Source organism: Xiphophorus maculatus, chromosome 15 (genome assembly GCF_002775205.1).
Source record: "Xiphophorus maculatus strain JP 163 A chromosome 15, X_maculatus-5.0-male, whole genome shotgun sequence".
NCBI lineage: Eukaryota > Metazoa > Chordata > Actinopteri > Cyprinodontiformes > Poeciliidae > Xiphophorus > Xiphophorus maculatus.
Window position 1 is genome coordinate 20,182,531 of NC_036457.1, and position 25,722 is coordinate 20,208,252.

At 41.0% G+C, this 25,722-nt stretch overlaps 1 protein-coding gene across 10 annotated transcripts in view; it reads right to left on the reverse strand.

Moving 5' to 3' along the window:
- cdc42bpa (CDC42 binding protein kinase alpha) overlaps positions 1–16,802 on the reverse strand; it is an 82,907-nt gene extending 66,105 nt beyond the window's left edge. For 5 of the 10 annotated variants that reach the window (XM_023347536.1, XM_023347538.1, XM_023347537.1 and 2 more), the window contains exons 1-2: positions 15,823–16,802; positions 15,478–15,677 (exon numbers count right to left, since the gene is read on the reverse strand). In XM_023347536.1, coding sequence (XP_023203304.1) covers positions 15,478–15,655 — 178 coding nt within the window. In that variant the 5' untranslated portion in view covers positions 15,656–15,677; positions 15,823–16,802. Of the gene's footprint in view, positions 1–15,477; positions 15,678–15,771 lie in introns of all 10 variants that reach the window. The other 5 variants (XM_014473360.2, XM_023347539.1, XM_023347540.1 and 2 more) reach the window with 3 other exon arrangements.
- Positions 16,803–25,722: the final 8,920 nt, after the last annotated feature.

A 25,722-nucleotide genomic window follows, 5' to 3' on the forward strand; every position in this document is an offset into this window, starting at 1 on the left:
AAAGAGAGAGCATTCTCTCTTTGAATACCTTTCCTGAATATGAATCAGGAAAGGTGGAAAAAATATTTTGAGTCCCATTTAGGCATATCTTTTTAAGAGAAATCAGAATCATGTAAATTTAGAACCAACAGATGGTTAAAAATGGACAATGGAAATTATGATGGTACATTAAAATAGATATCTTAAATAGTCAACTCAATAACTTGTAAGATTTAGTTGGCTCCAGGTTTTAGAAAAGATGCATGAAATACTCCGTCTAGCCCAGTTTCACCATTTCCACAACAGTTTGGCAGTAAAACAATTACAAACAGAGGAAACATTTACAGGGAGAAAATCCTGCCAGCTGTGCCGTTATGTCGCTCCATCCCCAAGGATGCAGTTAAAGTAGAACTGCAGGGATAGAACTGGCAGAGGTGAGATATGCTTTCAAGGCTGTAAAATGCAACCTTTAGGGCTCTGACACAGGAAACTCTCTCTTCCATGTTTGGCTCAAGAGGGCAAAAAACACACTGCCTCAACAACATGAGGGAAAAGCCAACAGAAAAATGTAAACCAATAATTCTGCAACAGCAGCTTCCCGTTTCGAAAACCCGCACTGATGATTCTGGGTTTGGCAATTTGTACAAATAAAAAAAGGACTTGTTTTTATTTGTTTGTCCAAGAAGAAACATCTTCAGCAACTTGCGCAACCTTGGGAAGGAGAAAATAGCACTTCCTGCTAACGGTACAACAACCTTACAGCATTTTAGAGCAGATAGTGGATTCTCATGTTACAAAAAAAAGAAAAAAAAGCCATCTATCCTGCAAAGTCAACGCTCACTAAAACCTGGAGGAAACCGCTAGATTACAACTTTCTGCTTCCAAAATAATTGGAGGGCAGTGAAGTGCTGTGTTATATATATATATATATATATATATACTCCCCTCTGCTGTAGCTGAGTATAACGGAGACTTTGTAGGCCACAACTAGTCCCCGTCACAGCGAAGGGAAAAAAGAAAAAAGACTGACTTGGCTACTAATTATAACCTCCAGAATAAAAAGGTGTCAGTGCTGGGACTTGCAACCAAAAGCATCCTGAAAATATCCATCTGGGAACAGCAGGGCGTGTCGGGTCGCGCCGCGTGTTTGCAGCAGGAAGAGGAAGGATATGTAACTGTATCAAGGAGGACTTAAAGTAAAACAGTGGGAACAAATTTGATCTGGAACTGCTCCAATTTTACGTCACAGATTGAATATGGTGTCGTAGATGGAATATTGTTCCATCTACAACACATTTCCATTTTCACTTTTAGAAAACTGTGGTCAGTGACATGTAAAAGGCAGATCCATTAAAGGGGCATAATTGTGTGTTTTCCAGAAACATGATGCCATTTTGTAGCATAATTAAGTAACTATGTCACCTTCAGTTGTTATAAAAAATGCTGTATGTACATATATATCAAATACGACTTAAAATAAATTTTACTTCCAAAATTAATGCTTTGAAATTGAATCACTGTCTCTTTAAGAAGCTTGCAAACTGCACCTAAGCGGAGGAGCTTCGTCCTCTAAGGCCGGGCTTCGTCCAATCAGATGTTTTGCACAGCTGAATGGTTGCCACGGGAGATTGAAGGATTTGTCAGACATGCATGAAAGAATCAAGGCAACACTCCAGGTATGTTTTTGGTGAGGAAACGACATCCTAACTTGACGTAAAGTTCAAAACAGCCCATTTTACATAATGCCGCCCCTTTAAGAAATCCACCTGTTTCCGATTAATTAACTTAAGGCTCTGTTTTAGAGTTACCCATGCAGGAAGGAAGCCTTATCCATTTAGGCCTCGTCCAGAAGCTGAGGGCCGACACCGTAAGCTGTGAGAACAAACAGCGGCCGAGCAACAGCAGCCAAACACCTAGATAACAGTTAGGAGGCTAATCACCTCACTGATAAGCAGATTGAGTCAGCGTGGGAGGATACGGGGGCAGTGGGCGGCTTCTTGTTGAGACGAGGGTGTGAGACGTGAAGGAAGCAGCACGCACGCACACACACACACACACACACACACACAGAGAGAGAGAGAGAGAGACTTTCTGCTGAAAGCAAGATGTGCTTTACAACAGACAGAAATAATAAAAATAAGAAACAATTCTGCCCATGTGGGACTGGGAAGCACAAAACTGACTAAGAACCTGAATAAACAGAGCAAAGAGGTGGTAAAATATAGCACATTAAAATATTAATGGGTATAAAAAAATATTAGTAATGATCAACACAGAAGATATGAGTCATCCAGCAGAGGCAGTTTCTCTTGCTAAAAAGGAGCCATCAAATGCATAATAGATGAGATAAACAGAAATGTAATCTAATTTCTAGCCAGCTCCGTCAGCCCTGAATACATTGTTTATAACCACCTTGTGGTTTCAGCTAGTTCTTATGGCTCTCTTTTATTCATTGTGTTGTCCATTTTGTTTGTAGCAAAAATACTAGGCTAATAATAATCAGCCTAAAAGCTCAAAATTATACACACATCATTCCAGTGATACGTATGGGGCACCCTCACTTCAGTTCAGCATTTATGGATTTTTTTTTCTAACATACTCCAGAGAATAGCTGAAGTAGTCACAATGCTACCTGACATGCTATTCGCTAGCATTTCTAAAGCAACCAATCCATGAGTCATTCATTTTTCCTTGGTACTGATTGGCTGTACCCCAAAGAACAGTAGACTGTAGATGTTATCTTCCACAGTAGTGGTCAGACAATTTCCTCTGTACATGTTAATGCATATTAAGGTATATTTGCTGTGAACTATTAAAATAGGTAGCTCAAAGCGTTTTTAGAGGGGCTCTCAAGGATTTGCGTATTTTAGCCAATCAAGTAGCTTCTAACCTTCGAAGGTCTACTGTAAACATTGCAGCTCTTCTTGAACAGGTAAACCTGTTGTCACGAGGCAAAAATTGTTCAATAACTGGTACATGCGTGCCAAAAAGAAGGGATGTAAAAAGATAAGACTAGTTTTATTGAGGATTTTTGGTTTTTACCAGCTCAAAAATAAACTAAATGTGTCATTTTTTAGTAGTTTATTTTTGTAGAAATGCTTCTCTGGATCTCAGTACGAAATGCAAAAAGGTTCTTGAATATTTTCCTAATTAAAAGAAAAGTATAAAATTATTTCATTCTTGTTTTTTTTGGTTTGTTGTTATTTTTATGATCCAAATTTATTTTTTTAATAATAATAAAAAAAGAATTTAATGAGTCCGATGCCCGACATCCTCCTGTGATAAAAGTCGTTGGATGTTCTTGCTTCCATTTACAATAAGGTTCAAGTTAAAGCAAAACGCACAGTTAATTAAAGCAATATACTATTTGTTGTACATAATACTTCTCGTTATAAGAATAAAGTAAATCTTAGACCTGTTTGATCCTACACAGATTCTTACAGTCTGAAAAATATTTAAATAAATCTCATTTGATTTTTCGATCATAAACCCAACATCTCGTATTTTCTCTTCTGAGACGCAAACCTGTCACTAAAATTTTATATTTTATTTCTGATCAAACAGTCTGCAGGCAATCAGAATCATTTGGAAATAAATTGTGGCAAAATTGGATTATTTTATTAAATGTTGAATTTTTTTTTCTGTGGTCTCTTCATTTCAGATGAAAGAAATGAAATGTGGTTCATCGGATCTCAAGAGGACATTAAGAGCAAAGAGAGGTTTCACCAACCAATAAAAAAGAGCAGCAAAGTAACTCGCAGCAACAATGGAATTGGTTCAGTAATTAATCCAGTATATTGGTACTAACTATTTACGATCACTTTTCAAAACAAATTACATTTCCCTCTTCAGAACGATTAAGTTATCCTCAAATAACCTCTTATTTGCCGAGAACGATGCGTATCATCAATAAACAGGAAGCAAATAACTAAACGAAGCAACCGTCCGCCACACTTATCGGCCTAATCCGAAACGCCTAAAGGGGAGAAAATTGAATTTAGGGGGGTTGACAGATTTACTCATCGGCAGCATGTCAAATTGTTGTGTCTGCATCATGACCTTCAGCTGAGAGCCACAGCAGTGATGCGGCACTCGCCAAACAAGAGGTGAAAAACATCTGCAAACAACGGCGACGGCGGCGATCCAAACAGTCGCAGGATTTCCTCCACAGATCCCTCTGGACAGAGACGAGGATGCAGGAAGTCTGGCTGCATATGTGGAGTTGTCTTTTCTTGTTCTGTCCCAACAACAAATTCACTCTTATGCACTATCCCACAAGCCACAAAACCTCGTCTGTAACTGGATTGGGAGATTTTGCTGAGAATCCACCCGGGTGGATGGCAGTTCAGACGTCAGCTGACGGCGCAATTAGATCAGCGACCCGCCAGCATGAACGGCCGCCATTCAGGTGGAAAACGGATGAATGGGGCTGACAGAGCGCTCGGATAAACGGCTGATTCCAGTCACGCTTTTACCCCCATCTTTTACCCCCAGCCAGAAAAACAGGAAGGTCAGGACAGTGAGTGCAAGACGCGGGTAAACATAAAGCAAAAAGGAGAGGTGACTAAATATAGACCGGGTCGCTGTCAGAATCCCAATCAGTAAAGAAGCCAAGGTCAGGGCTGCATCAGCTTTAGAGAGAGGCTCAGAGGCACAGACAGACACGATGACCTCAGCAGATCTAAACCTGTGGCCTCCCTGAATCTGTCCCAACTATTCCAACGTGTCCTCAACTCTTCCTCTCACGCTCTCTCTCCTAATTAGTCCCATTACCGCTCTAATCTTCACTGGAGGTTGAATAAACCACCAATGAAGCAGGACATAAAGCTGAGCTACAGTGAACACCTTTTCAGGTCCAATTTCTGATTTTAATCTTTTATTTTCCTAAAAAAAAAAAAAGAAAGAAAAAAATAGAAAATATTTTTAAAAAGTGGCTTTTATCATCCCTTCTGCGACTTGTACAACAGAGTATTAAGGCCAGCCTACAAGGATTTCTGTTTAATTATGAAAATGTTAAAGGAGTACTTCATTCTCCAAATATTACAACTTTATTCTGGTAATATTAACATTTTATTTGGGTATTATTCTTGACTTTATTGTCATATGACTCTATTCTCGTATTACTACAACCGTATCCGTGTAAAATCATGACTTTATTTTTGGTTAAAAAAAATTATAATTTAAATCCACCTCAGCCTGATCTTTATATTTCATCAGAATTGACCTGAATTCAAAGTCCAAATAACCTGAAACTAAGAGCTTGTGGTTTAAATAACAAAAATGTGAATAAGTTGAAGGTGTATGAGGATGTGAGGGTTTGTGTGAGGACAACTACTGTCTGATCAGAGGCAAAACTAAGGAGAATTTCAGCAATGAGGTTCCGACGTTAGCTTAGCATAAATTAGCTGGTATGTTTCCTGCTGAACAACGACTTTGTCTCAGAGCAGATTTTGTTTTTCGCATGACTTGCTACATTGACAGTCATGTAATCCATGCATGAGGCAGCTTAGCGGGAGCGTCCCTCCTCCTTGCAAGTGGACGCATGTACTCCATATGCAGAACACGCAAAACCGCAACACAGCAGCCAAGCTGTGTCTGTCACTGGGCAAAGCTGGGATGCAGCAGTCTGAGAGGCAGAAAGGGAGGGGGTAGAGGAGCTGTGAAGGGCAGGAAGAGAAGAGCAAACACAGGAAATAAAAAGGACAGGATGAGAAAAGAAAGACTGATTCAACCCAGAAGAGGTTTGGGGAGGATGGAGAGTGTAAAAGACAGAAGGAAAGCAAGAGCAGACAGAGAGAATAGGAAGGGAGACACTGAAGGACAAACAGCTGCAGTTCTCCCCAGCATCGCACCTCAGCTCCAGATTCCACAGGCTGCAAGGGGCTGGGGCCTTAGTCAGCGCTTTTCTCACACACACACACACAGACCCGAGCCCTCCGCTCTGCTTGAAGCAGTCGGCGGGCGCGAGCAGGCTACGGCAAGTCCTACAGGACAAAGTCTGGAGCTCCTCCTTGCTTTTCCTCAACAAAAAAAAAAGGTTGGCTAAGACAAACAGCAGCTGCACATGTGAAGCAAAACACCGATCAGATAATAAAACTCCACTTTAGCATTAAGTGCCTTCAAATATGTTGCATTCGTTCCGTTTTCCCCGAACAGACAGAGGTCACGGCGAGTTTAATGAAGAGGCAAAAGTCAAACACGGCAGTAAGCGACACATCCCAGTGAAAGATGATCATCACAGAGGCACAGATGGCACAGACAGAGAAGAACGAAATCCGCATAAATAAAACACAGCAGAGGAGCCGACCTCAGACGACTAACTCAATTAATGTATTGGCTAAAGCTTAGCTGACATGAAGTTTGATTCAGATACAACCAGAACAATGTAGAAACTAAATTATGTCAATAAATAAAACTGGAATTTACCTGCTAAAATGTGCTAAGAGTTCCTTTGAACCAAATCAACAAACCCCTCTCCCACATACTTGAACTCCTTTGGAACATAAAACATTTATAAACCTTCTGTATTTGTCATTGTTACTTCAGAGTCCCTAGTCTCCAGATTTTACAGCAGAAAGTAGAACATTTTCTGAGAACTTCTCACTTCACTAAGCTTCGTTTGGCACCCACAAAGGAAGGAAAGTCTTGGATTGTTTGTACTACGATGAAGGAAAAAGCATTACAATAGAACAAACACATAACCGTTTAGAAACTTAGCAACACAACAGACACACTGATCAACGTGACAATGTTTCAGAAGGGTATTTTTGAGCTACTGAAACCTTTGTGAGCGAAGAAAACAAGAAACGCTTGTGTTATACATTTTCTGGTGTCACTAAATAATGGCCCTCGCAACACGAAGCTCTCGTCTCTGACGCACGGCCCCCCGGTTCCAGGACTACGGACAGAGACGAGACTAAGCGAGTCTTGGCCAGCTGGCCGCCGGACCGTTCCATCTTAATGGCTGAAAGTGTTCGGTATCTCAAAATTCATCCGTGGACAACAAAACAGCAGCAAAGGGAGGAAAAAAACAAAAAAAACTTAGTGAGGAAACAATGTGACTCTGTCCATGGCTTTGATGAGTGTGTCGCTGGTTGCCAAAACGAGGCGTTTCTAATCGCTTCACTGAGACCAAGCATCCGAACAGAGACAGCAGACTCGTTTTCTGACATTTCTACAAATGATCCAATCCTCGCGTCGTTTGAGAGAAACATTGTTTGCGTGTTTATGACCATAGTGTGACGTTTTCTAAAATGGAAGCTGAAAATGATCCGGTAAGCCAGAAGTAGCAAACAAAGCAGCCTCGTGCTCATTTGATTTATTTATGCGTCTAAAAAACACCAGAACAGAAAACCACCAGTGAACCAGCATGCAAATGGAGTGTGCCCTGGAGTTTATCCAGCTGGCAACATCATAGTTAGCAAGGAAAACCCAGACCCAATACCAACGCTTAGCATCGGCATGACCCTGTAAACAACCTGGAATCAGGCTGAGATGGTCGTTAACATTTCATTCAAATAATAAATTTGTCAACTGCTTTGTTTTGAAAAATAGGGGAAAAAATTATGACAAGGCACATAATTGCATTTTTAGATTCAAAAACAGTGAGATTATATAATCCATTTGTAAATAAGTAAAGAAGAGATGCTGAAATCCAAACTTCAAACCCATAATCTAGATGATTTTACTGAATTTGGAGACTTCCAGGGACGCAGGGTAAAAAAACTGGGGTGTTTTTTGAGGAATTGCTGCTTTTTTTAATGATCTAAGAAGTTTATATATGTGGTTAAATGCAGTTCTCATTGGCAAAATTGTTTATCTTTGAGTCAGTGTTTTGCACAAAAAAAAAGAAAGACGAAACTGATCAGAAATCGGCCACAAAAATCACTAATGAGTGCGTCTGTCGATACTTCAGTATAACACAGTCAGCTCTAAGAGCCTAACAAGCACTGCAGGGGGGAATAGCTGACCAGACAAGAAGAAAGAAGAGATGAGAGAAGGATGAGAGGTAAAAGGTAAAGGTAAAAAGAAGAGGAAGAGGCTGTGGGGAGGAGAGATCCCAGGAGTCCTGAGAGGCCGGCTAATGACCTGTGCTACAGTGTGTCCCCTGGGAGACGGAGGAAGGAAGTCAACCCTTCCCCTGCCACTTTTTGATGACGCAGCACAATTAGCAGCAGACATTTATGTGCCTACAAAGCTCCCAGACAGATGGACTGAGGAGGTTTTAAAGGCCAGCTGTGAACAAGCTCATGATACAACGTGATAAGCAACTTCACGATGCGCTAATGAAGGTTGGATGTCCGCTGCATGGACTCCGACAGCAGCCGCGACTCCCTTAACCTTAAAATTGCGCAACATTACAAAAAAGTGACATTACAAAAATAAATATGCTTGATGGAAAGCATGCTTTTTTTTATAGCTGTATCAAAATTAGTTTATTTCGCAAAACTCCAATTGGAACACTTCTTTTGCGTCTCATAAATCATGTGATTAACAACCAGATGTTACTACTGGTGGAAATGTCAAAGACGACGACAGGAAGTGTCAAGTTTACTCACATGTGATTTTAACTGTTTTTTTTTTTTTTTTATGGAAACACTGTAATTGCGAAATTGTGTTTTTTTCCACTTCAGCGGAATATCAACAAAGATTTGCGCCCGTTTGTAATGGAAACACAGCTAGGCTTTTAAAATCACATTAGAAGAGTTAGTAATAAAAAATAGAGATCAGAACATCCAGCTGCTGATGTTGGACTTCCTCCTATAAATCACTGAACGCTTTTATGCAGCAGAAGAGACGATGCTACAGCCCCTCTCTACTGTGTCTGTGTGTGAGGACAATGGAAAAAGCTGTCTCAGTGGGTGTGTGTGTATGTGTGTATATGTGTGAAAGAGTGACAGACGGGCACTGGTGCGATCTGGGAATCCACCGGCGAGGAAACAAACGGCTCGACAACCTTGCGCGTTCCCAGCGACGTTCGAAAACAGTGAATGTGAGTGACGTGCAGAGTACACAATGACACAATGCGTCGCAGCTGTCCCCACTTCCTGGTGTGACATCATGCAGCCGGTTTGGTCCCGACTAGCTCGCAGAGTCCTTGTGGTTCCTCCCTGCTCTCTCCGGGGGGGGGGGGCGCTTCCTGCGGACAGCGAGGATGTCCTGGCAGGGGCCGCTCCAAAGTCCAACATATCACACGCAAGCTGTTATGTAGCTTCTTCAAGAGACCCTACACAGGTAGTCATTGATCCCAACATGCCACTACCTCAGGGTTAAACAGTATTTTTTTGTTTGTTTTTAAAAATAAAAATAAGATTGTTACTGCTTTTTGGTCAAAACCAATCTCCAATGCCAATCTGCACCAAGCCACGATACGTAGGTCCAGATAATGTATAGACGTGTGGATGTAGTAGGGCTGAAGTAAGTCACTAAAGGAAAACTGTTATTGCATTTTAAGCAATAAAATGTTTATTTTCTTATTTTTTTTTAAAAATCTATTAATTTGGCGTTTTTTGTATCTTAATGTAATTCTAATATTGTATAAAAGAGATTTAAGTTGTTAAATGAAAATTCTGCAGAATTGGCCAATTTCTTTAATCAATTAATCATCTAGAATAATGGATTAGTAAAATAACTGTTAGTTGCAGCCCTAATGCTGGGTAACGTGGTTATTCCCCAGCTCCCAGTACCACAGAGCTGCCTGCAGCTGATGGGAGTAAACTATCCTCCAGGCTGAATTTAAAAACCACGTGACGCAAAAAATTCTTTCTTGAAACAGACACAATTAAAACGTTCCCCCCCCTCCCGCGTACGCGGCTCTTCTGGTCTGTTTAGTAACGGGAATAACAGGGAGGTACTCCGGTCTGTGCTCCATGAGATAGCCTAGTAAGGCAAAACCACAATAATGTGTGTGTCAGTGTGTGTTGTGTGTGAGGCGTGCTGCCAATGAAAGCCGCGCAGGGTGGAGCGCACATCAGCTGCAGCTCAACAGCTGGCCACTGTGGGCCAACGCTGAATGCGGACTGGGAGAAAAGGTCAGGCGAACTCCCCCGGGTTGGGTCGCTGGTGGCTTGGCACCGGTGCCCCTTTTCATCCAGCTGCCGCGAAACACAGGAAGCAGTGTAGGATTTGACAGGAAGTAGAATTTCTGACGCATAACTTAACACTATATTCAGCTTTGCGTGCAATAGTATCAATTCCCTGAGCTGACATTGTGCAACTTTTCAAAAAGTAACTCGCGTTAGGAAATGAATCGATGTGGAAGTGAAAGCGTTGTTATTTATCGGCTTGATCTCTGGAAAAATGAGCAGATTGTTTGTCTCTTTTTAGAAAGGCAGAAATTCAAGCACCGGGCAAAGAAACGTTTCAGATTCTTTTATTTCTACGCAGAATTTGCCAAAGTAGCCAAACTAACAGAGAGAAAGGTTAAAGAGATGGATCAGATACAAGAGCTGCGGTTGAAACTGGGAGCTGCAGGAGAACCAGGGGGTAGCAGTGAGTCGTCGGGATACGGCGTATTTCCCTGCATGGTTACGGGTCAGGCAGGGGTCTCCGTATCAGGTCTATGCAAAACAAGAAACCCAGGACAAATGTTTGCCTCCCAGGAAGAAGATGGTGTGCTTTCATACTGTATGTCTGCTCCTATCTGCTTCCAAATCGCAACAAGTGGGTTTGTGTTAGTAAAGTACAACCAGACAGACAGTCTTGCTCTTTGCCTTCCCTTTCTTGCTCAGACTGCAGCCCCTCAGTGTGTTACACATGTAACAGGTGTGCATTTTTTCCCTTTGACCCTGTGGCTGGATGTTCTTCCAAAGAACAAAAGAAAATATGGGAGTGGCAACACTTTCAAACGTTTTTTTTCTTCTTTAAAGGACAAGACAGGACTTGACCCTAATTCAATCCCAATTTTGTTGTCGGCTGTGACACCAAGGTGCGGCCTGCTGTTTTGTGGAGTCTTATCGCAGCGCTAGGATCCCGTCAGGGTGGGATACGGTTTCCTTTTGCGAATGATGGAGCGCTTCCTCTTCCAATCTTTGTACTTAACTGCTGATTCAGCCAAAGTAAGCAGATAATGTGTGCTCTAAGGGTGGGACGGTATGGTTAGCTAACTAGACGGGACACGGTGCTGGGATCTCAGGGGGGAAAAGATGAGGTGTGATTTTTGTCATGTAATCAATTACAAATTTATTGATGGAACTTTACTTAATGTCGTGTTTTGATTGTTGATTCTATGCATTGTGTTTCTGTGTTTGATACGATGTAAAGCACTTTGAAATGCCTTGCTGCTGAAATGTGCTATACAAATAAAATTTGATTGATTGATTGATTGATGTTTTCATGCAAACTGGGACTCTGAACCTGCAGAGACCATCGGGCCACTGGTACTGGTCCTTGAGACTTTTATTACCGAGCCACACATAAACTTATTATATTTCAGTTTTGTCATCAATAACATTTCCCAGTAGCATATGCAATCTACTGGGGCCTCATCACAGTTTGCTATAGAGGAAGCACCTCTTACCCCACCCAGTGCCTCATACTTTGTCATAGAGAAAATATCCTCCATTATCACATCATACTTTCATGTTACATCCTCAAACTCCCCTCACCATCACACTTGGTCATAAGGGGAAGAACACCCCCCCCCAAACACCCAGCCCGTCATATTTTGTCCAAAAGGAAGTAACCACATCAGCAAAAGACAAAGAAGAATCAGATTCGGGCCCAGTCTGTGGCAGAAAAAAAGTCCAGGTTTGAAAAGTCAGCATGTCTCTAGTTTTTAATTCTAAGGTCGTCCAACTTTCCTTATTAGTTTCACCAACCAACATGAGGGTGTGTTATCATTCCCAGATGGTATGGATTTGTGCTTGAAAAAAAATGTACTACTGTTTTTAGAGAAGTGGAAAAAAGTGAAGTAAAGAAATTAAATAAAAAAACTGCCAATATGTGACCCATATTTGATTTTTTTCACAGCTGTCTGAACAGCCCAATTCCAATTCAAATGCGGTGAATCTGGATTTAAGCAGTGGCTGAAAATCAGAATTATGACCTTATGAAAGAAGTTTGTCAGTAAACCGCAACACATTACAATCCCGCCACTCTTGGTTCCGTTTGCAGACTTGACTACGGACGTTGCAGGCAATACTCTACAAATCACCATTGCCGTTAGCTGTGGTGTCTCTTCATCAGCTTCCCTCGTCTTATTATGATCTTGTGACGATACTGTCGACTCCCAGAGCTGAAGAACTTTACAGTAGTTCTGCAGAGAGCGGCGTCAATTATTACTTCTGTAAACAGAGTGCAACTGTGTGACACCAACGTTCTTCTTCTGCGAATTTTGGTCGCGTTAGGGGCAGAAACCATTCTGTTGCATACCACCAATAAGTCTGATTGTAGTTGCACCATTCAGTAGTATCAATGACCACACACAAATTTTTTTTTTTTTTGAGTCAAAGAAAAAACAGAATTAAGCATCAAGACCTGCTGTGTGAATGTAGCCTAAGAGAAAGGCTGAAACATTCGAGTCCATTTTGTAAAAAATCGTGGGTAAAGTCAATAGACTTTAGCTAACCTGCACAATGATCTTTTCTTTACGATCGCAAAATGCAAAGAAAGGAAGCAGAAATCAATTGTCTTATTAAATTATGTTTGGTAAAGACTAAAGCCAGTTAAAGCTTACCCTCCAACCTACACGGAGCAAGCTGCTGCCTCCAGTCCTTGTCCCCTTCCTCCAATGTGACATAAAATCTCTTGAGGTTACCTGATATGAACAATCACTTAAGTTTGTTGAAATGTAAACTCAAATAAGCCTTGAAGCTTCATTACACATGATCTCATTATTGTACAGTTCCTGGAGACTCATTAGCTGTCCCTGAAGAGCGACGTGGGACCCGAGGGCGCGTATGGAGGCTCGGACGCATCCGAGTGGCGTGTGTTGTGTCTGGCTGAGACCAAGACAGAGTCTCTGGTGTCAACACAGGAAAACGTCAGGATTAAGTCACCGAGTTGGCACCGCATCTTAAAAAGGTCAGCGGCACCTATGCCGTTGTTGATGCTGCCGCCGATCAGCAGAGAAGCGGCGAGTGGCGGCCAAAGCCGAGCGTCCTCAAAGACGAGGATTTGCGATGGAACTTGCACTTGCCTGCGCCTGACTTCCACACCGTTTCAGGAGGGAGTGGATAGACCAGGTGGTACGGACGCAACCGAATTCTCCCACCGTTTGACTGAACTTTACTGCCTCCCTGTGCGTCTTTGTCGGAGCCTGTTGCTACCCGTTTAACCCCTCAGCCCAAAACCATTCCTGCAATGCAGTCCTTCAGACGGCATCCGCCAAAGCAACCCGTTGCGTTCCATTATCCACGCATTTCTTAATGCCTCCTGTATTATTAATCTGTCTTGATTCATGTTTCTGCCTGTGAAGGGAACAATCTGCTCCTGCACTTCATTTTTTTAGCTTTAAAAAAAGAGAGTGAGAGAGCGAGAGAGGCAAACAAGGCAGCCAGGCATGCTCCGGCAGTGAGCTGAGCCTCTGCGCTAGATTAAAAAAAAAAAAAAGGTGAGTTGTTCACATTCCTGCTTCATGCACAAACCATACTCCAATGTCACACACACACACACACACCCACGCCTACATACAAAGTGCTTCTGGCAAGGCAAAAAGGATTGCATTGTTGTGTGTGTGTGTGTGTGTGTGTGTGGCCCTTCTGCCTCCTGTGTTTTACCTCTTGCCCAAGTTTGATTCGACTACAGAGCCAAACGGTTACAAAACCTGATTAAGTGTGTGCTGATATAGACTGGGTTCACCTCACCCATGCAGAAAAAAAAACATAACATGGAAAGACATTTTTTGCATCTGCTTTGAAAACTGATTATTGAAAGTAACTTTGTGTAATCTACTCCTGGTCGACTGTAAGAAAATGTGGTTGTGCGACTGAAATCGTTTGGTTAAAATCACAAGGAATCATCAATGGGGCAGTTTGAGATTCCCGTTGTTGGACACCTTGAGTAAAAGTACAACAGTTTCACGGGGTGTCCACAGTGATTTTAAAGGAAAATACATAACAAGACTTAGCTGAGAGAGGGGAAAGAGTAGCCACCTTATTTCAGCCAGCTGACTGGCAGTGCACAGCAACAGGTTGGAAGGGAAGCAGCACTGCATCTTTCTCTAGTGTCTAATTACAAATATTTTAAGGAGCGGAGTACCTTTAAACCAGCAGTAACTGGACTGTATTTTACAATAGAAGATCTTTAGAAAATAAAATAGAACTACGGAACATTCTATGTGAAATTTGAGGATTTTATTGTCATTAATGTTCAGTTGGGTTTTTTTTTAAATGAACTACAAAAAAATAAATTGCCTCTGGTTATATAGTTTGGTTATAAGGTTACAGAGAATACAAAGCACAGGTAACAAACTGATCTGGTCAGAGTTAGTGCAATGGCAGAAAAGTATACTTTGTCCGCATGTTCACCCCAACACACATGGAGTGTGTGTTGGCCCAGAGATCAGAACCGGACACTTTTCCCCTTGATCAGCTCTGATCAGTGGTCAACAATTCAAATATGAAGATTCAGATGATCTTTTTCCCCATTTCAGGACATAAAAACTAAGATTTCCCATTATTTTACATCCATAAACACAATCGACCGACTATAGGTACTTTGATGCACTTTTTCTTTCCTTGCTGGTATTGCACCGGTCAGCATGTGGGAGTAGCTCCTGTTATGCTAGCTCAGTTTTTGAATAATAGTGTGATATGCAGCTGTAAGGACTTTTACTCTTACTTTTTTTATTTTTAGAACCATGGCAACAAGGTGTTTTGTTTTGCTTTTGCAACTCGTAGGAGCTGATTAGTATCTAAAAAGCTCAAAAAATACCTATGAGACTGTCATATAGCAACAGTATTCAGTCAGAGGCCTCTTGAGATTTGTTGCAAGACTGGCTGCTACTGGAGATCCTTCTTGCCATCAGAATTTCCATCCAAAAATGACTTTGAAGGTACTTAAACAATAACTTTTAAGTTCCCTTTGGGATAAATAAAGTATTTTCCTTATCTGAATTGATCAAAAATCAAATATAGCTTATGGGTCTGTGCAGGTTAGACCCTCCCAAAGAAAATCATTTCTGGATTTGCTTTCACAAAAAAAAAAAAAAAACTCTTTACAAGCTTTACTTTATTTCAGTTTAAAGGGTTTTTGTTTCCCTGTACTCCTGACAGCTTGCCATGCGTTGCAACTTGCCAAAACCATATAAGCCTTTGCATTACACAAGAACACCGAGGCCTTGCAGCAAGGAGAATAAAGAGAAAGCCCAGCGATCCCATACTACTACTATAAAAGGAATGTGATGGTGAAGGGAGGGCCACTGCACCACCAACATTGTTATTATCTTTCCCAAAGAGTCAGGGAGGCTGTGTGCACGAAACAGGCCACAAAAAAAAAATTGATTAAAAAAATAAGAAAACAAAAATAACTAATGGAAGATAAGAAAAGATAACTCACCCCAATCCAAAAACTCCAGGATATTTTTCTCCCTTCTGATGGGGGAGTTGTTGCACTCGTCGTACAGACACACCAGTATATCCAGCAGGGTTTCCACACTCAGACACTGGCCATTAGACTGAGCTGGGCCGTCCAGGAGCAGCTTCTCCAGCTTCTTCAAACGCACCTCTCCCGACATGTTTAGTCAGGCCTGTTAGCTGCTGAAGGCAATCAAAAAAAATAGTAATGATAATAACGATAATACTGATAATAGTAATAAAATCAGGAGGTGGGTGGGGGGGTGGAAAACCCCACCTTCTGGCCTTGTTGGTTGGCGCAGAAGGGCCTGGAGAGAAGTTCTCTCACCTTGAGGATGTCTTGAAAATATTCAAACTTTGTGTTGCGGGCACAATGCAGCTCGTTCCGTTCGCAAAACCGACCCTTTCATGATCTCCCCGTACAGATCCAGTATCCATAAGGTGGGTGAGATGTGAACGATTTTTTTTTTTTTTTAGCCCCCCCTGTACCTACTCCCCTCCGGGTGCATAAGAAAACAAGCAGGCTAGTCCCAGGCTGCCCCAGGCCGGTGGATTCCTGCAGCTCTCTCCGCTCTTCTCTGAGGGCTGGAGGGGGGGGAACAGTATATAATCAAGTTGGTGCCCCCTTTTTAAAAAGAAAAAATTAACAGTCTTCCCTGAGCTGGTGCCGAGGCAGCTATTTGGGGTTCTCCATTCTCCCAGCGAGCCCTAAAACGCAACGGCAGAGCCGCAGTGCTAGGGAGAGCCCCAGCGCCCCTCCTCTGCTCCAGGAATGAAAGGGCGACACAGGCTTAGCGAGCAGCCCGCTGCTAGCTTAGCTCCGGAGCTAGCCAGGGAACTGACGCTAACGCTACTTTTCTTCCCCTCTAAATGCCATCTTTCCCCCGCCTCACCAGAGGACACGCAGTAAGCACACACTTCCAATATCTCTACGGTAGTTCTGGGATGCGTTCCCCTCGTTTGCCTCAAACTCACTGCTGGCATCTAGATATGTTCTTTAAATCCCATTTCTTCGTCCAGAAACCAAATGTCTCCTTAGTTTGTCTGCAGTTACTTCAGGAGTTTCCAGTCCAGTCGGTAAAAAAAAAAAAAAAAAAAAAATGCGGCTCTTCTGTTGAAGGTTACAAAGAAACTCGTTTCACGTCAAAAAGAAAAAATAAACTTAAAAAAAAAAAAAAAAGACTAACTGTATTCTGGTCCTGGTTATTCCAAATACGGGACACTGCCTGAATGTTACCCCCCTCCCGTTTTTTCCTTTCCTTTGCGCCGCCTGCCTGCCTCCCCCGCCGGTCTGTGTCGGTCGCTTCTTGCAGTCTCTGCACAGTCAGGCTGTCAGAGACTGTAGACGGGAGGAGACAGCCGAGCGGACCGCTCCTTCTGCAACGCCGCGGTGGATTGTGGGAAAACCAACTAGCAGCTAGTAGCTAGCCTTCAACGCGTCAGAAATCACTAAACGACACAGTCTAATTTTAATATTTTTTGCATTCACATCCGTGTTTACAAGGCAGCAACAGGAGGCTGGGATATTTATAAAAAGATATAAAAAATTTATATATTTATATATATAAATTTATATATTTATATTCTATATTCTTATTCCTTGTTTCTTGCATAATTTAAGGTTTTGGTTACTCACATTTAGTGTGTACCTTAGTATTTAATTTGTATTTTTGTATTCTTTTGCACTTTTGCTTACTGTGTGTTATCTTTGTTTTTTGCCTGGGAGCTGCTGGTAACTTCAATTTCCTGAGGGAGTCTTCCCAAGGGATCAATAAAGTACAAGTCTAAGTCTAAGTCTATTGTTTTGAGAGATGCAAAAATGAAGGTCAAAAAAACACCTTTAAGATCTCCAGGACTACAAAATAATTTTCTTTAAAAACAAAACAAAAAAATCACCATTCCTGCCTTCCTCCTGTTTTCTTATTACGTTACTTACATTACTTAAATCTTTTACTTATTTAGTTTAGTTTTCTTAAATATTATTTGCTTTTTAGCTGTCTGGCTCTATCAGGAGCACACATTTTCAACAGTTAGGATTTATGAAAATTTATTTATCAATATTATAAACAGGTTTTTTTTCCCCTCCGTAAAATTGACGTCAAGAATTTAAACAGACCAGAAAGAATGGGATTTGAGGTTCTTTCAATGAAGCAAAATCTCAGTTTGGTTGAAACCAATGCTTTTATTTTTAATCCCAGTTTTTTCTGGGATTACGTATATGTGTATATATTTGTATATAAATTGTACCAAAGTTTGGGCGTGCCGTGGTGGCGTAGCGGTTAGCGCGACCCGTATTTGGAGGCCTTGAGTCCTCGAAGAGGCCGTCGCGGGTTTGACTCCCGCATGTCTTCCCCCCTCTCCTTCCCTGTTTCCTGTCAGCCTACTGTCATATAAGGGTCACTAGAGCCCACAAAAAGACCCCCTGGAGGGGTAAAAAAAAGGAATAAAAAAATTGTACCAAAGTTTGAATGCACAGTATTTGGCTAGTCTAAAACACACTAGAAATAGTATAAATGAAGTACTATGAATGGCCCTCAACCTCCTGGGTCTTTAGACATACTCTGCTGCACTCTTCCCCTTGTGCTTGTTCTCTGTCTCACTCAGTGGAGTAACAACAGTGTCCATGTGAAATGCTGTCAAAAGGTAATTTTGGCACCCAAATGCATTTTTTTTAGCTTGTTCATACAAATGTAATTGTAACTCTTGGTTAGCAACAGGGAAAGCCCAGCTTTATGCCACTTTCAGTTGTCAGTTAGCCCATTCTGGGAATCACATCAAAATGAATTGAAAAGCCAGTGAGACTTCCTTTACATTGCGATGCTATACTGGTTGACCATTGATATTGGTAATTTAAGCAAATAGCAGTTCAATTTCTATCTCTTGTGTGTGTGTGTGTGTGTGTGTGTGTGTGTGTGTGTGTGTGTGTGTGTGTGTGTGTGTGTGTGTGTGTGTGTGTGTGTGTGTGTGTGGGTGGGGGGGGGGGGGGGGAGTGTGTGTGTAGGCACTGAAGAAACATGTTCGTAATTCGAGTTTCTTCTGTACTGCTGCTTTAACAAGAAACAAACCAAGTGCTAAGAAACAGTTTACACCTATTGCACTGAGTGCTAACAGCTATTTTCTGGATGTTCATAATGTGCCCAATATTGTTCTAGTACAATTTAATAATGGTCTAGTTATGATGCATAGAAAATTTAACACTGATGCTACAAATTGGATTTTTGCTAAGTCATAGTGTTTGGTGAGAAAGCTCCCAAATGAAACTTTACTTAGGCCCTAAAATCGGTTCTTCTCTCACCATACCTACGACAACAAATCCGCCATGATTATTTTCTGTGTGGCTCCACAGACGTCTTTCCTTCTATCAGCTCATCTCCCCGTGTTGCACGATCTCTGGCGGCTGCTGCAGGCAAAATCCCAGCTCATCATCATCATCATCATCATGGCGCCCCCGTCACGGCATCTGCTGTACAGAGGGGGGGTTGGACTGGTTGTGGTGCGGGTAGTCAATATTGTGAATGGAAACTGCGGGTTGTGTGTCTGCTGCCGCTGCTGCTGCTGCTGCTGCTGCTGGTGGTGCAGCGAGAACATGATTTTCTCCGTGACTGACTGTGCTGTCCCTTTAAGAGCCTATATTACACTGAAGTTATGGAGATATACCGTTGCAGTGGCGTGGTCTGCTTCTGACACCTGGCCGCTATGGAAGCCCCAACGTGACACAATTTAATAATAATTTACCTTAAATAATTTGTTTTAGCAAATTATTGTTTTATTAAGTTTTACGTAATATTTGTTAATATGCATCAATTATTTATTAACTGTACAAGTAAATAAAATTGGTTACTACAAAAGCAGTTGTCTCACTCCGTTTTCACAGTGTTTATAGGGACTAAAGAAATATGTTCGCAAATTGAGTTCTTCTGTGCTGCTATAGTTAACTGTGCTTAAATATAGTGCCATAACAATAACAACAACAACAATAATAATAATAACAATAATTATTATTATTATGAAAACACAGTTTAATTAATTAGATATATCAATATCTATACTAACTATATCTAGGTCACATACAAAAGTTTTAACACTTGTTTCACCAACAGAATTCCTAAACTATGTTTATACGGTTATGGAAGACCATAAATGCCATTGCTTAAATTTTTTTTTTCCAAAACAATTAAAAAATAAGTCATTATAAATAACTTCAGTGGGTCAATATTTCATTCAAAATTGAAAAAAAGTAAACAATTTTAGCAAATATATAAATAAGAACTACACACTTTTACTATTTGAATAACTTGTTGCGCATAGGATCAAATTGAAGTTTGTCAATTCAAAACTAGTTTTCATGTGTTCTGACTTTATCTTTGTCTGATATTAAATAATCTGACATACGTGTGACAAAAAAACACAAATAGAAGAAACCTGTAAGGTGCTGAATACTTTTTATGGCACCTTTCCACAAGTATGACAAGTTTTTGTATTTTTTTGTTTTGTTTTTTTGCCTTGTTTTATTTACATTTTCAGATCTCATTCCTCACCTTGTACACTTCCTTGTCTGAGGATTCATGTCTTTCTGTACATTTTTATATTTATGAAGCTGTTTTAATTTTACACAATTTTTTTAAAGTTTTTATTTGCTCCAAGAGAGTTTTGTTTGAATTAAAAAAAAATCTTTCATTAAGGAATAAATATATTTGCATCCAACCTTGCCCATGAATGAAAATGTGAATGAATGAAAGCGTTTCAGACGGGAGTTCTCTTTTAGAGAACAACAGCGACCTCTGGTGTAAGTTATGTATCACTGCAACCCCGGTCAGTTTATGTTGTGATTTTTATTTTTATTTTCATCAGCGGCTTAAATGTTGTTTTTGTGGCTTTAACACTTTTAAGTTTTTCTAATATATGTCAATAATATACTTAAATATAACTCCAAAACATTTGAGAGACCTTTATTAGCAAATGAAATAAGTATATACGGTAATATTTTTTCATAATTGATGCAACTCAACCTATAGAGTAGATATTAGCTTCTATATCAAATTCTGACAGATTGGGACCCATCCTTGTCTTATTATCAGCTGGATTTGAAAAGTACCAAATAACGAAAAAGACCCTCTATAATGTTTAGTGCTATCCTGTAGTAGAAATACTATGTAAATGTAGCATTAAAAAAAAAAAAAAAAACGGAGAAAATTTTTTAAACTGACCTTTTGTGCTACCTTTAAACACTTCTCAGTACTTCATCACTTCAGGCCAATGTTAGGATGTGCTACTGTTGCTAGGCTAAAGAATGCCGGCCCGTAAACTGGCAGGCAGGGCAAGGAGAGCATTAATCAGAGAAGGCAACTCCGGAAGAGCTGCAGAAATCCACAGCTCAGGTGAAACAGTCTGTCCAATCTGGTCTTGAACTGGTCGGCTGAGACTGAAATACTTTCTTCATCCATTCATTCATCCACACACACTAATACTTAAAGTAAATTGGAGAAGACCAGATTATCTAAGTGTTTTGGAAACTGGGAGGAAGTCAGAGGACTGGTAGAAAACCCAAAAATGCATGGGCAGGACAAAAAAAACTACATAGGAAGAAAAGCAAAAGTATTATGGTCTGGGGTTGCTTTTCTTCCACAGGGAACAGGAGATGCTACATATCTCCTTTAAGTCTTTTATGAAGAATGTTGTCTCTAAATGTTGACCTAAAAAGGCTCATCCACTTGATAAAGAAGGCTGGTTCTGTTCTAGTCCTGTTCTGGGGCCGACTGTGGAACCTCTGGAGATGACGATGCAAAGAAGGGTCCTTCATAAAATCAAGAAAATGAACTCGCTTCATGATACTGTCTTGGGAAAAGAGAGTGTCTTCAGTCAGAGGCGTCTTCAAATTCAATGTAATACAGACAGCTACAGGAGATCTTTCCTGCCAACAGCCATCACCGTCTACAATAACCCTGTGAAGAATTACAACAACATTTAATTTCCTTTTGGGGTCAATAAAGTGTTCTGAATATAACATTTTTGGACCAGAATTGATGGCTGGAGACTCTACAGTCAAAGCTACAGTGGAAAGGTTAGGTCGAAGTATATTTGGGTGTTAAAATGGTCCAGTCAAAGTCCAGATCTAAATCCAATGGAGAAAGCCGTAAAATCGGTATAAAATGTCCGTGTCTAGTTGTAATCTAGTGAAAGAACCCGTGTTTTCTGTACGGGCGGAAGTATCCAGAATGTTGGCTATTAATTAGACGCTGATTTAAATGGGTTAAGTTTTCCTTATTAATCACGTCTGATCCTATTGGGTTAAGTACAGAGAGATTAAGACCGTGGCCCGGCGTCTCTGGCCCTCATTATGCGTGTGAAACGCAATTAGACCGTCCAGTAGCAGTAGGCGCATGGGGCTATTGTGTCCAGGGTCTGGCGGTTTCGACTCCGATCGATGATTATTGGCAGGCCAGCTCGATGAGTCCGACCCCAGACGGTGCTCTGCAGCTGCGGGGACATGGACAAAAAAACAAAACAAAACAACTATTAAGGTGCAAAGTGAGCGGTTCGTTTCCTCAAATATTTGACGTCGAGATAAGGCGAGCGGCAAGCAAGTCAGGAAGTCGGCGACAATGCGAATAATGGGGAGTTTGCGAGGAGGCCACCAACACAAGTTCAATATTGACTTTTTATTTTGGAGCATGCAGAAACATCCCCCTCGCCCCCTCCTCTTCTCTTCCTAGCTTGTTTCCCTGGGAGACGCAAAAAAAAAAAAAAAAAAAAAGATTCTGCAAGAGAAAGCGCAAACGCAAGCCGCCACATGCACAGCGCCTCTCTGCAAACAGTGGCTTTTGCGGCCAATGATTCGCAAATGGAAGGGAATGAGCTATAAACTGGACCGCTTTTCAATGCAAATGCCTGGATGTTAATTAACACCCGCGTTGTTGATTGCGGGAGTTTGGGGTTTCTTTTGGAGGGGGTTTGATTGAAAAGAAACACCACCTCGGAACATCAGATGGGATCTTTGAACTCGGCAACCTACCTTTGATTGGCGATGGTGGAAAGAGGAAAGACTGAGAAATATCACACAAAAGGCTTCCTAATTTCCCGAATTAGAGGCTGTAATGTGAGCGCCGGGGGCTTTGAATAGGCCTGTGTGTATTTTAGGCTGCGGAGAGGCTGGACTGGACAACCTGACTGTTCTGAATATCCATGTCTGCTACATTTTTCTGGTGTTGGTCAAGATATTTAGGATGAGCTGCAGCTGCCTGATTGTTTTCCATACACTATTCAAAAGACATAAATCCATTCATGGATTTTTAAATTTTTATTTTATTTTTTACAATTCAACAGTTTGCTAATTCGGTTAAAGGTGTTATGAGGACTTTAAAAGTGAACTCTGGATCTAGGTTTCGTACACACTCATGGGTTTTAAGCCTCATTGAGTTCTGGGTCTACGATAAGAGACGTAAAACTAAAACTAGACTAAAGGAGAGATGTTAAATAAAAGGGGCCCGACGATGGAGACTTGGGGAACCCCACATGTAATCTTGGTTTGTGTAAGTCTGCTGGTTTGTTGACTTCTCAAGTTTTTTTAGTCAGTATGCTCTAACAGCATTAACAGCTTTTTTGGTCACAAATCATAACTTAACATTTTGATTGGAGTGTTTCATGAAACTGTAAGGCTGCTATGTTCACATGGGCTGCAAAGTAAACTTTAAAAGAAACTTAAGAAGGGCCATAAGATTTAAGGAAAGTTAAGAACTTTTATGTATTGGAGCAATGGTTTAGATTTGTGTCTGGCTTTAGGTAGTTTAGCAACAATGCTAAAACCAGAAACGTGAGGCAGTTGTTGCAGACGAACATCACTGTGGTTGCCATGGAGTGGATCCTCTGAATCCACAACACCTGACTCTGCACCCAACTATGACGTTGCATCCTTTTTGACCAGGTGTTTGTTGAGTTTTGATATATATTATCATAAAAGATGATTCTGGATTGGACCACGTGCAAGGGGGTCGCTGCAAAGTTCGTGACACAACCTAAGAGATTCTCGCTATTGGTGCTGAAAGCTGCAAGTCGGTGACTCTGGATAGATCACATATTGATCTCCACACTGCTGATCGTATTAGACGTGTGTAACTTCTGCTGGACAAATCAGTCATTTCAGGAACAATAACAGCACGATCTCATAGGCCGGTGCTGGCTTGGTTTGGGGGAGAAAACTTAATTAAAATGATCAAATCAACCCAAAATAAATCCATCTTGATGATTCTTTTCTGAGCATACAGAGGCGGAGCGACATATACACAATGCCTGGCCCTCTGTATGTGGACAGTTGCGATGTATTGCAGCAAATTGAATATTTGTTTGTTGCAAGAAGTTGAAACACAGATCACAGTCCTTCTTTGCTTCTTCGTGCAAAAGAAGCAAATGTAATGTGCAGACCGGTGCAGGCCTGATCTGTCCACCTCCTTCGTTCAGAATCGCCTCGTGTGGCTTTTCTCATCGCACTCCAAACCGGCGGCGGAGGGTCCCGTCACTTCCCCTGCCGCTAATTAATAATTTGTCTTGTTGGAAAGCTGCTGGCTGATGAGCGCAGGTCTGGCAGTCATCTGTCATTTGCTCTTCCTGTTGCCCCCTTCAGTCTGTCTGACATCTCTGAGCAAACGTGGGGCCCAATACACAACCAGGAGGGGCCCACGGGAGGCCCCCTTTCTGGGGGTTAGCCAGCGAGAGCTCACTGCTTCTAATGTTTGTGTGACAAAAAAGGCAAGGCAAATCCTTGCAATGGAATCAGATAATCACCCGCCTGTGAAGAGCCTGCCCCAATCCACATCCATCCAGGCTAAGGAGAAGGAGAGAGGGGCTCTGAAGGGGGAGGGGGGCCTGGATTAGCAGTCTGTTTGGCTAATAATTTTAATCTGCTGGACTGTTTCAGAGTGTGGAATAAACATCTAATCCTTCTGCTCTCTTTCCTTTTCTCCTTTCAGAGACGACTTCTTGTCTCTGTTGCACGTTCATCAGCCGTCTAACGCCCCACCATGAAGCCTCCGCTGGGCAAAACTGGCAACCCAGACAACAGCGAGGCCCCGCTGAGCGACGGGCTCCTGCCAGACCGACCAGGACTGACGTCGTGCGGTGGAATGTACGCGTGGAGAGCGTGGGCCGCCGAGGAGAGGGCACTTCAGGGTCAAGAGTCTGTCTGTCTGGGGAGGGACATGTGCAGGGAACACACAACTTGAAGGAGAGCGGGATCATTTTGTAGAAATTCAAGTTGCAAACTCTAAAAAAGGTGCTTCACTTTGCTGTTAGGAGACGATATTTATATTCATAAATCCCATCAGGCACTTTATAGCCGAAACGATAGGCAAAACATCCACATTTTAATAACCACTCTAGCTGGATAATTAAAAAAAAAAAAAAAAAAAAATATATATATATATATATATATATATATATATATATATATATATATATATATATATATATATATATATATATATATATATGTATGTATATTTTTTTAATGGCATGCTCATATCCAAAGATATAAGCACACAAAGCAGCTACTTTGTAATAATAATAATAATAGATTTTATTTATAATGTCCTTCCTTTATATTTTGAGATCTACAGAGGCCTAAAAAAACAAGACAAGCCATTTCAATGGGTAAAAATAATTTTAAGAAATGAATAAATAAAATTGTTTTAAAATAAATATCAGAGAAAGTGAACCAAAAAACGACGAAAGAACAGAATAATTAGCTAAATACCACTTTCATTTCTGCTTGAGAGGGAGTAGGGAGAAATGAACTCTTCTTTAATCCGAGCCGCTTGATTTCAGGAATACATCACTTACTTATCAGAAACATATTGTGGTGTTCATATGCCTGCTAGAGAACCGACAAATAAATGATATTACATAAAAACAAAATTGTTACAAACTGAGCAAAAGGCACTGACCAATAATAGTAATAATAATAATATCTGTCCATATATTTCACAAAGGTTTATAAGTATTTCAACACTTCTTGTAGACCTAATGTAATCTCACACGATTTAAAGGAAAACGAAACATCTATAAATTAGCATGTAGCTACTCATAAGCATACTGTGCATTTGTGTTCTGTTATCCTTTAATCTGGTATCCCTAAATAAAATATGGTGCAACAAATTGCCCTGAGACTAGTTAAATACTCAGATAATTATATGTCTATGTAGTAGTAGGAGGGTAAAACCTCTTTTTCTGAGTAAAA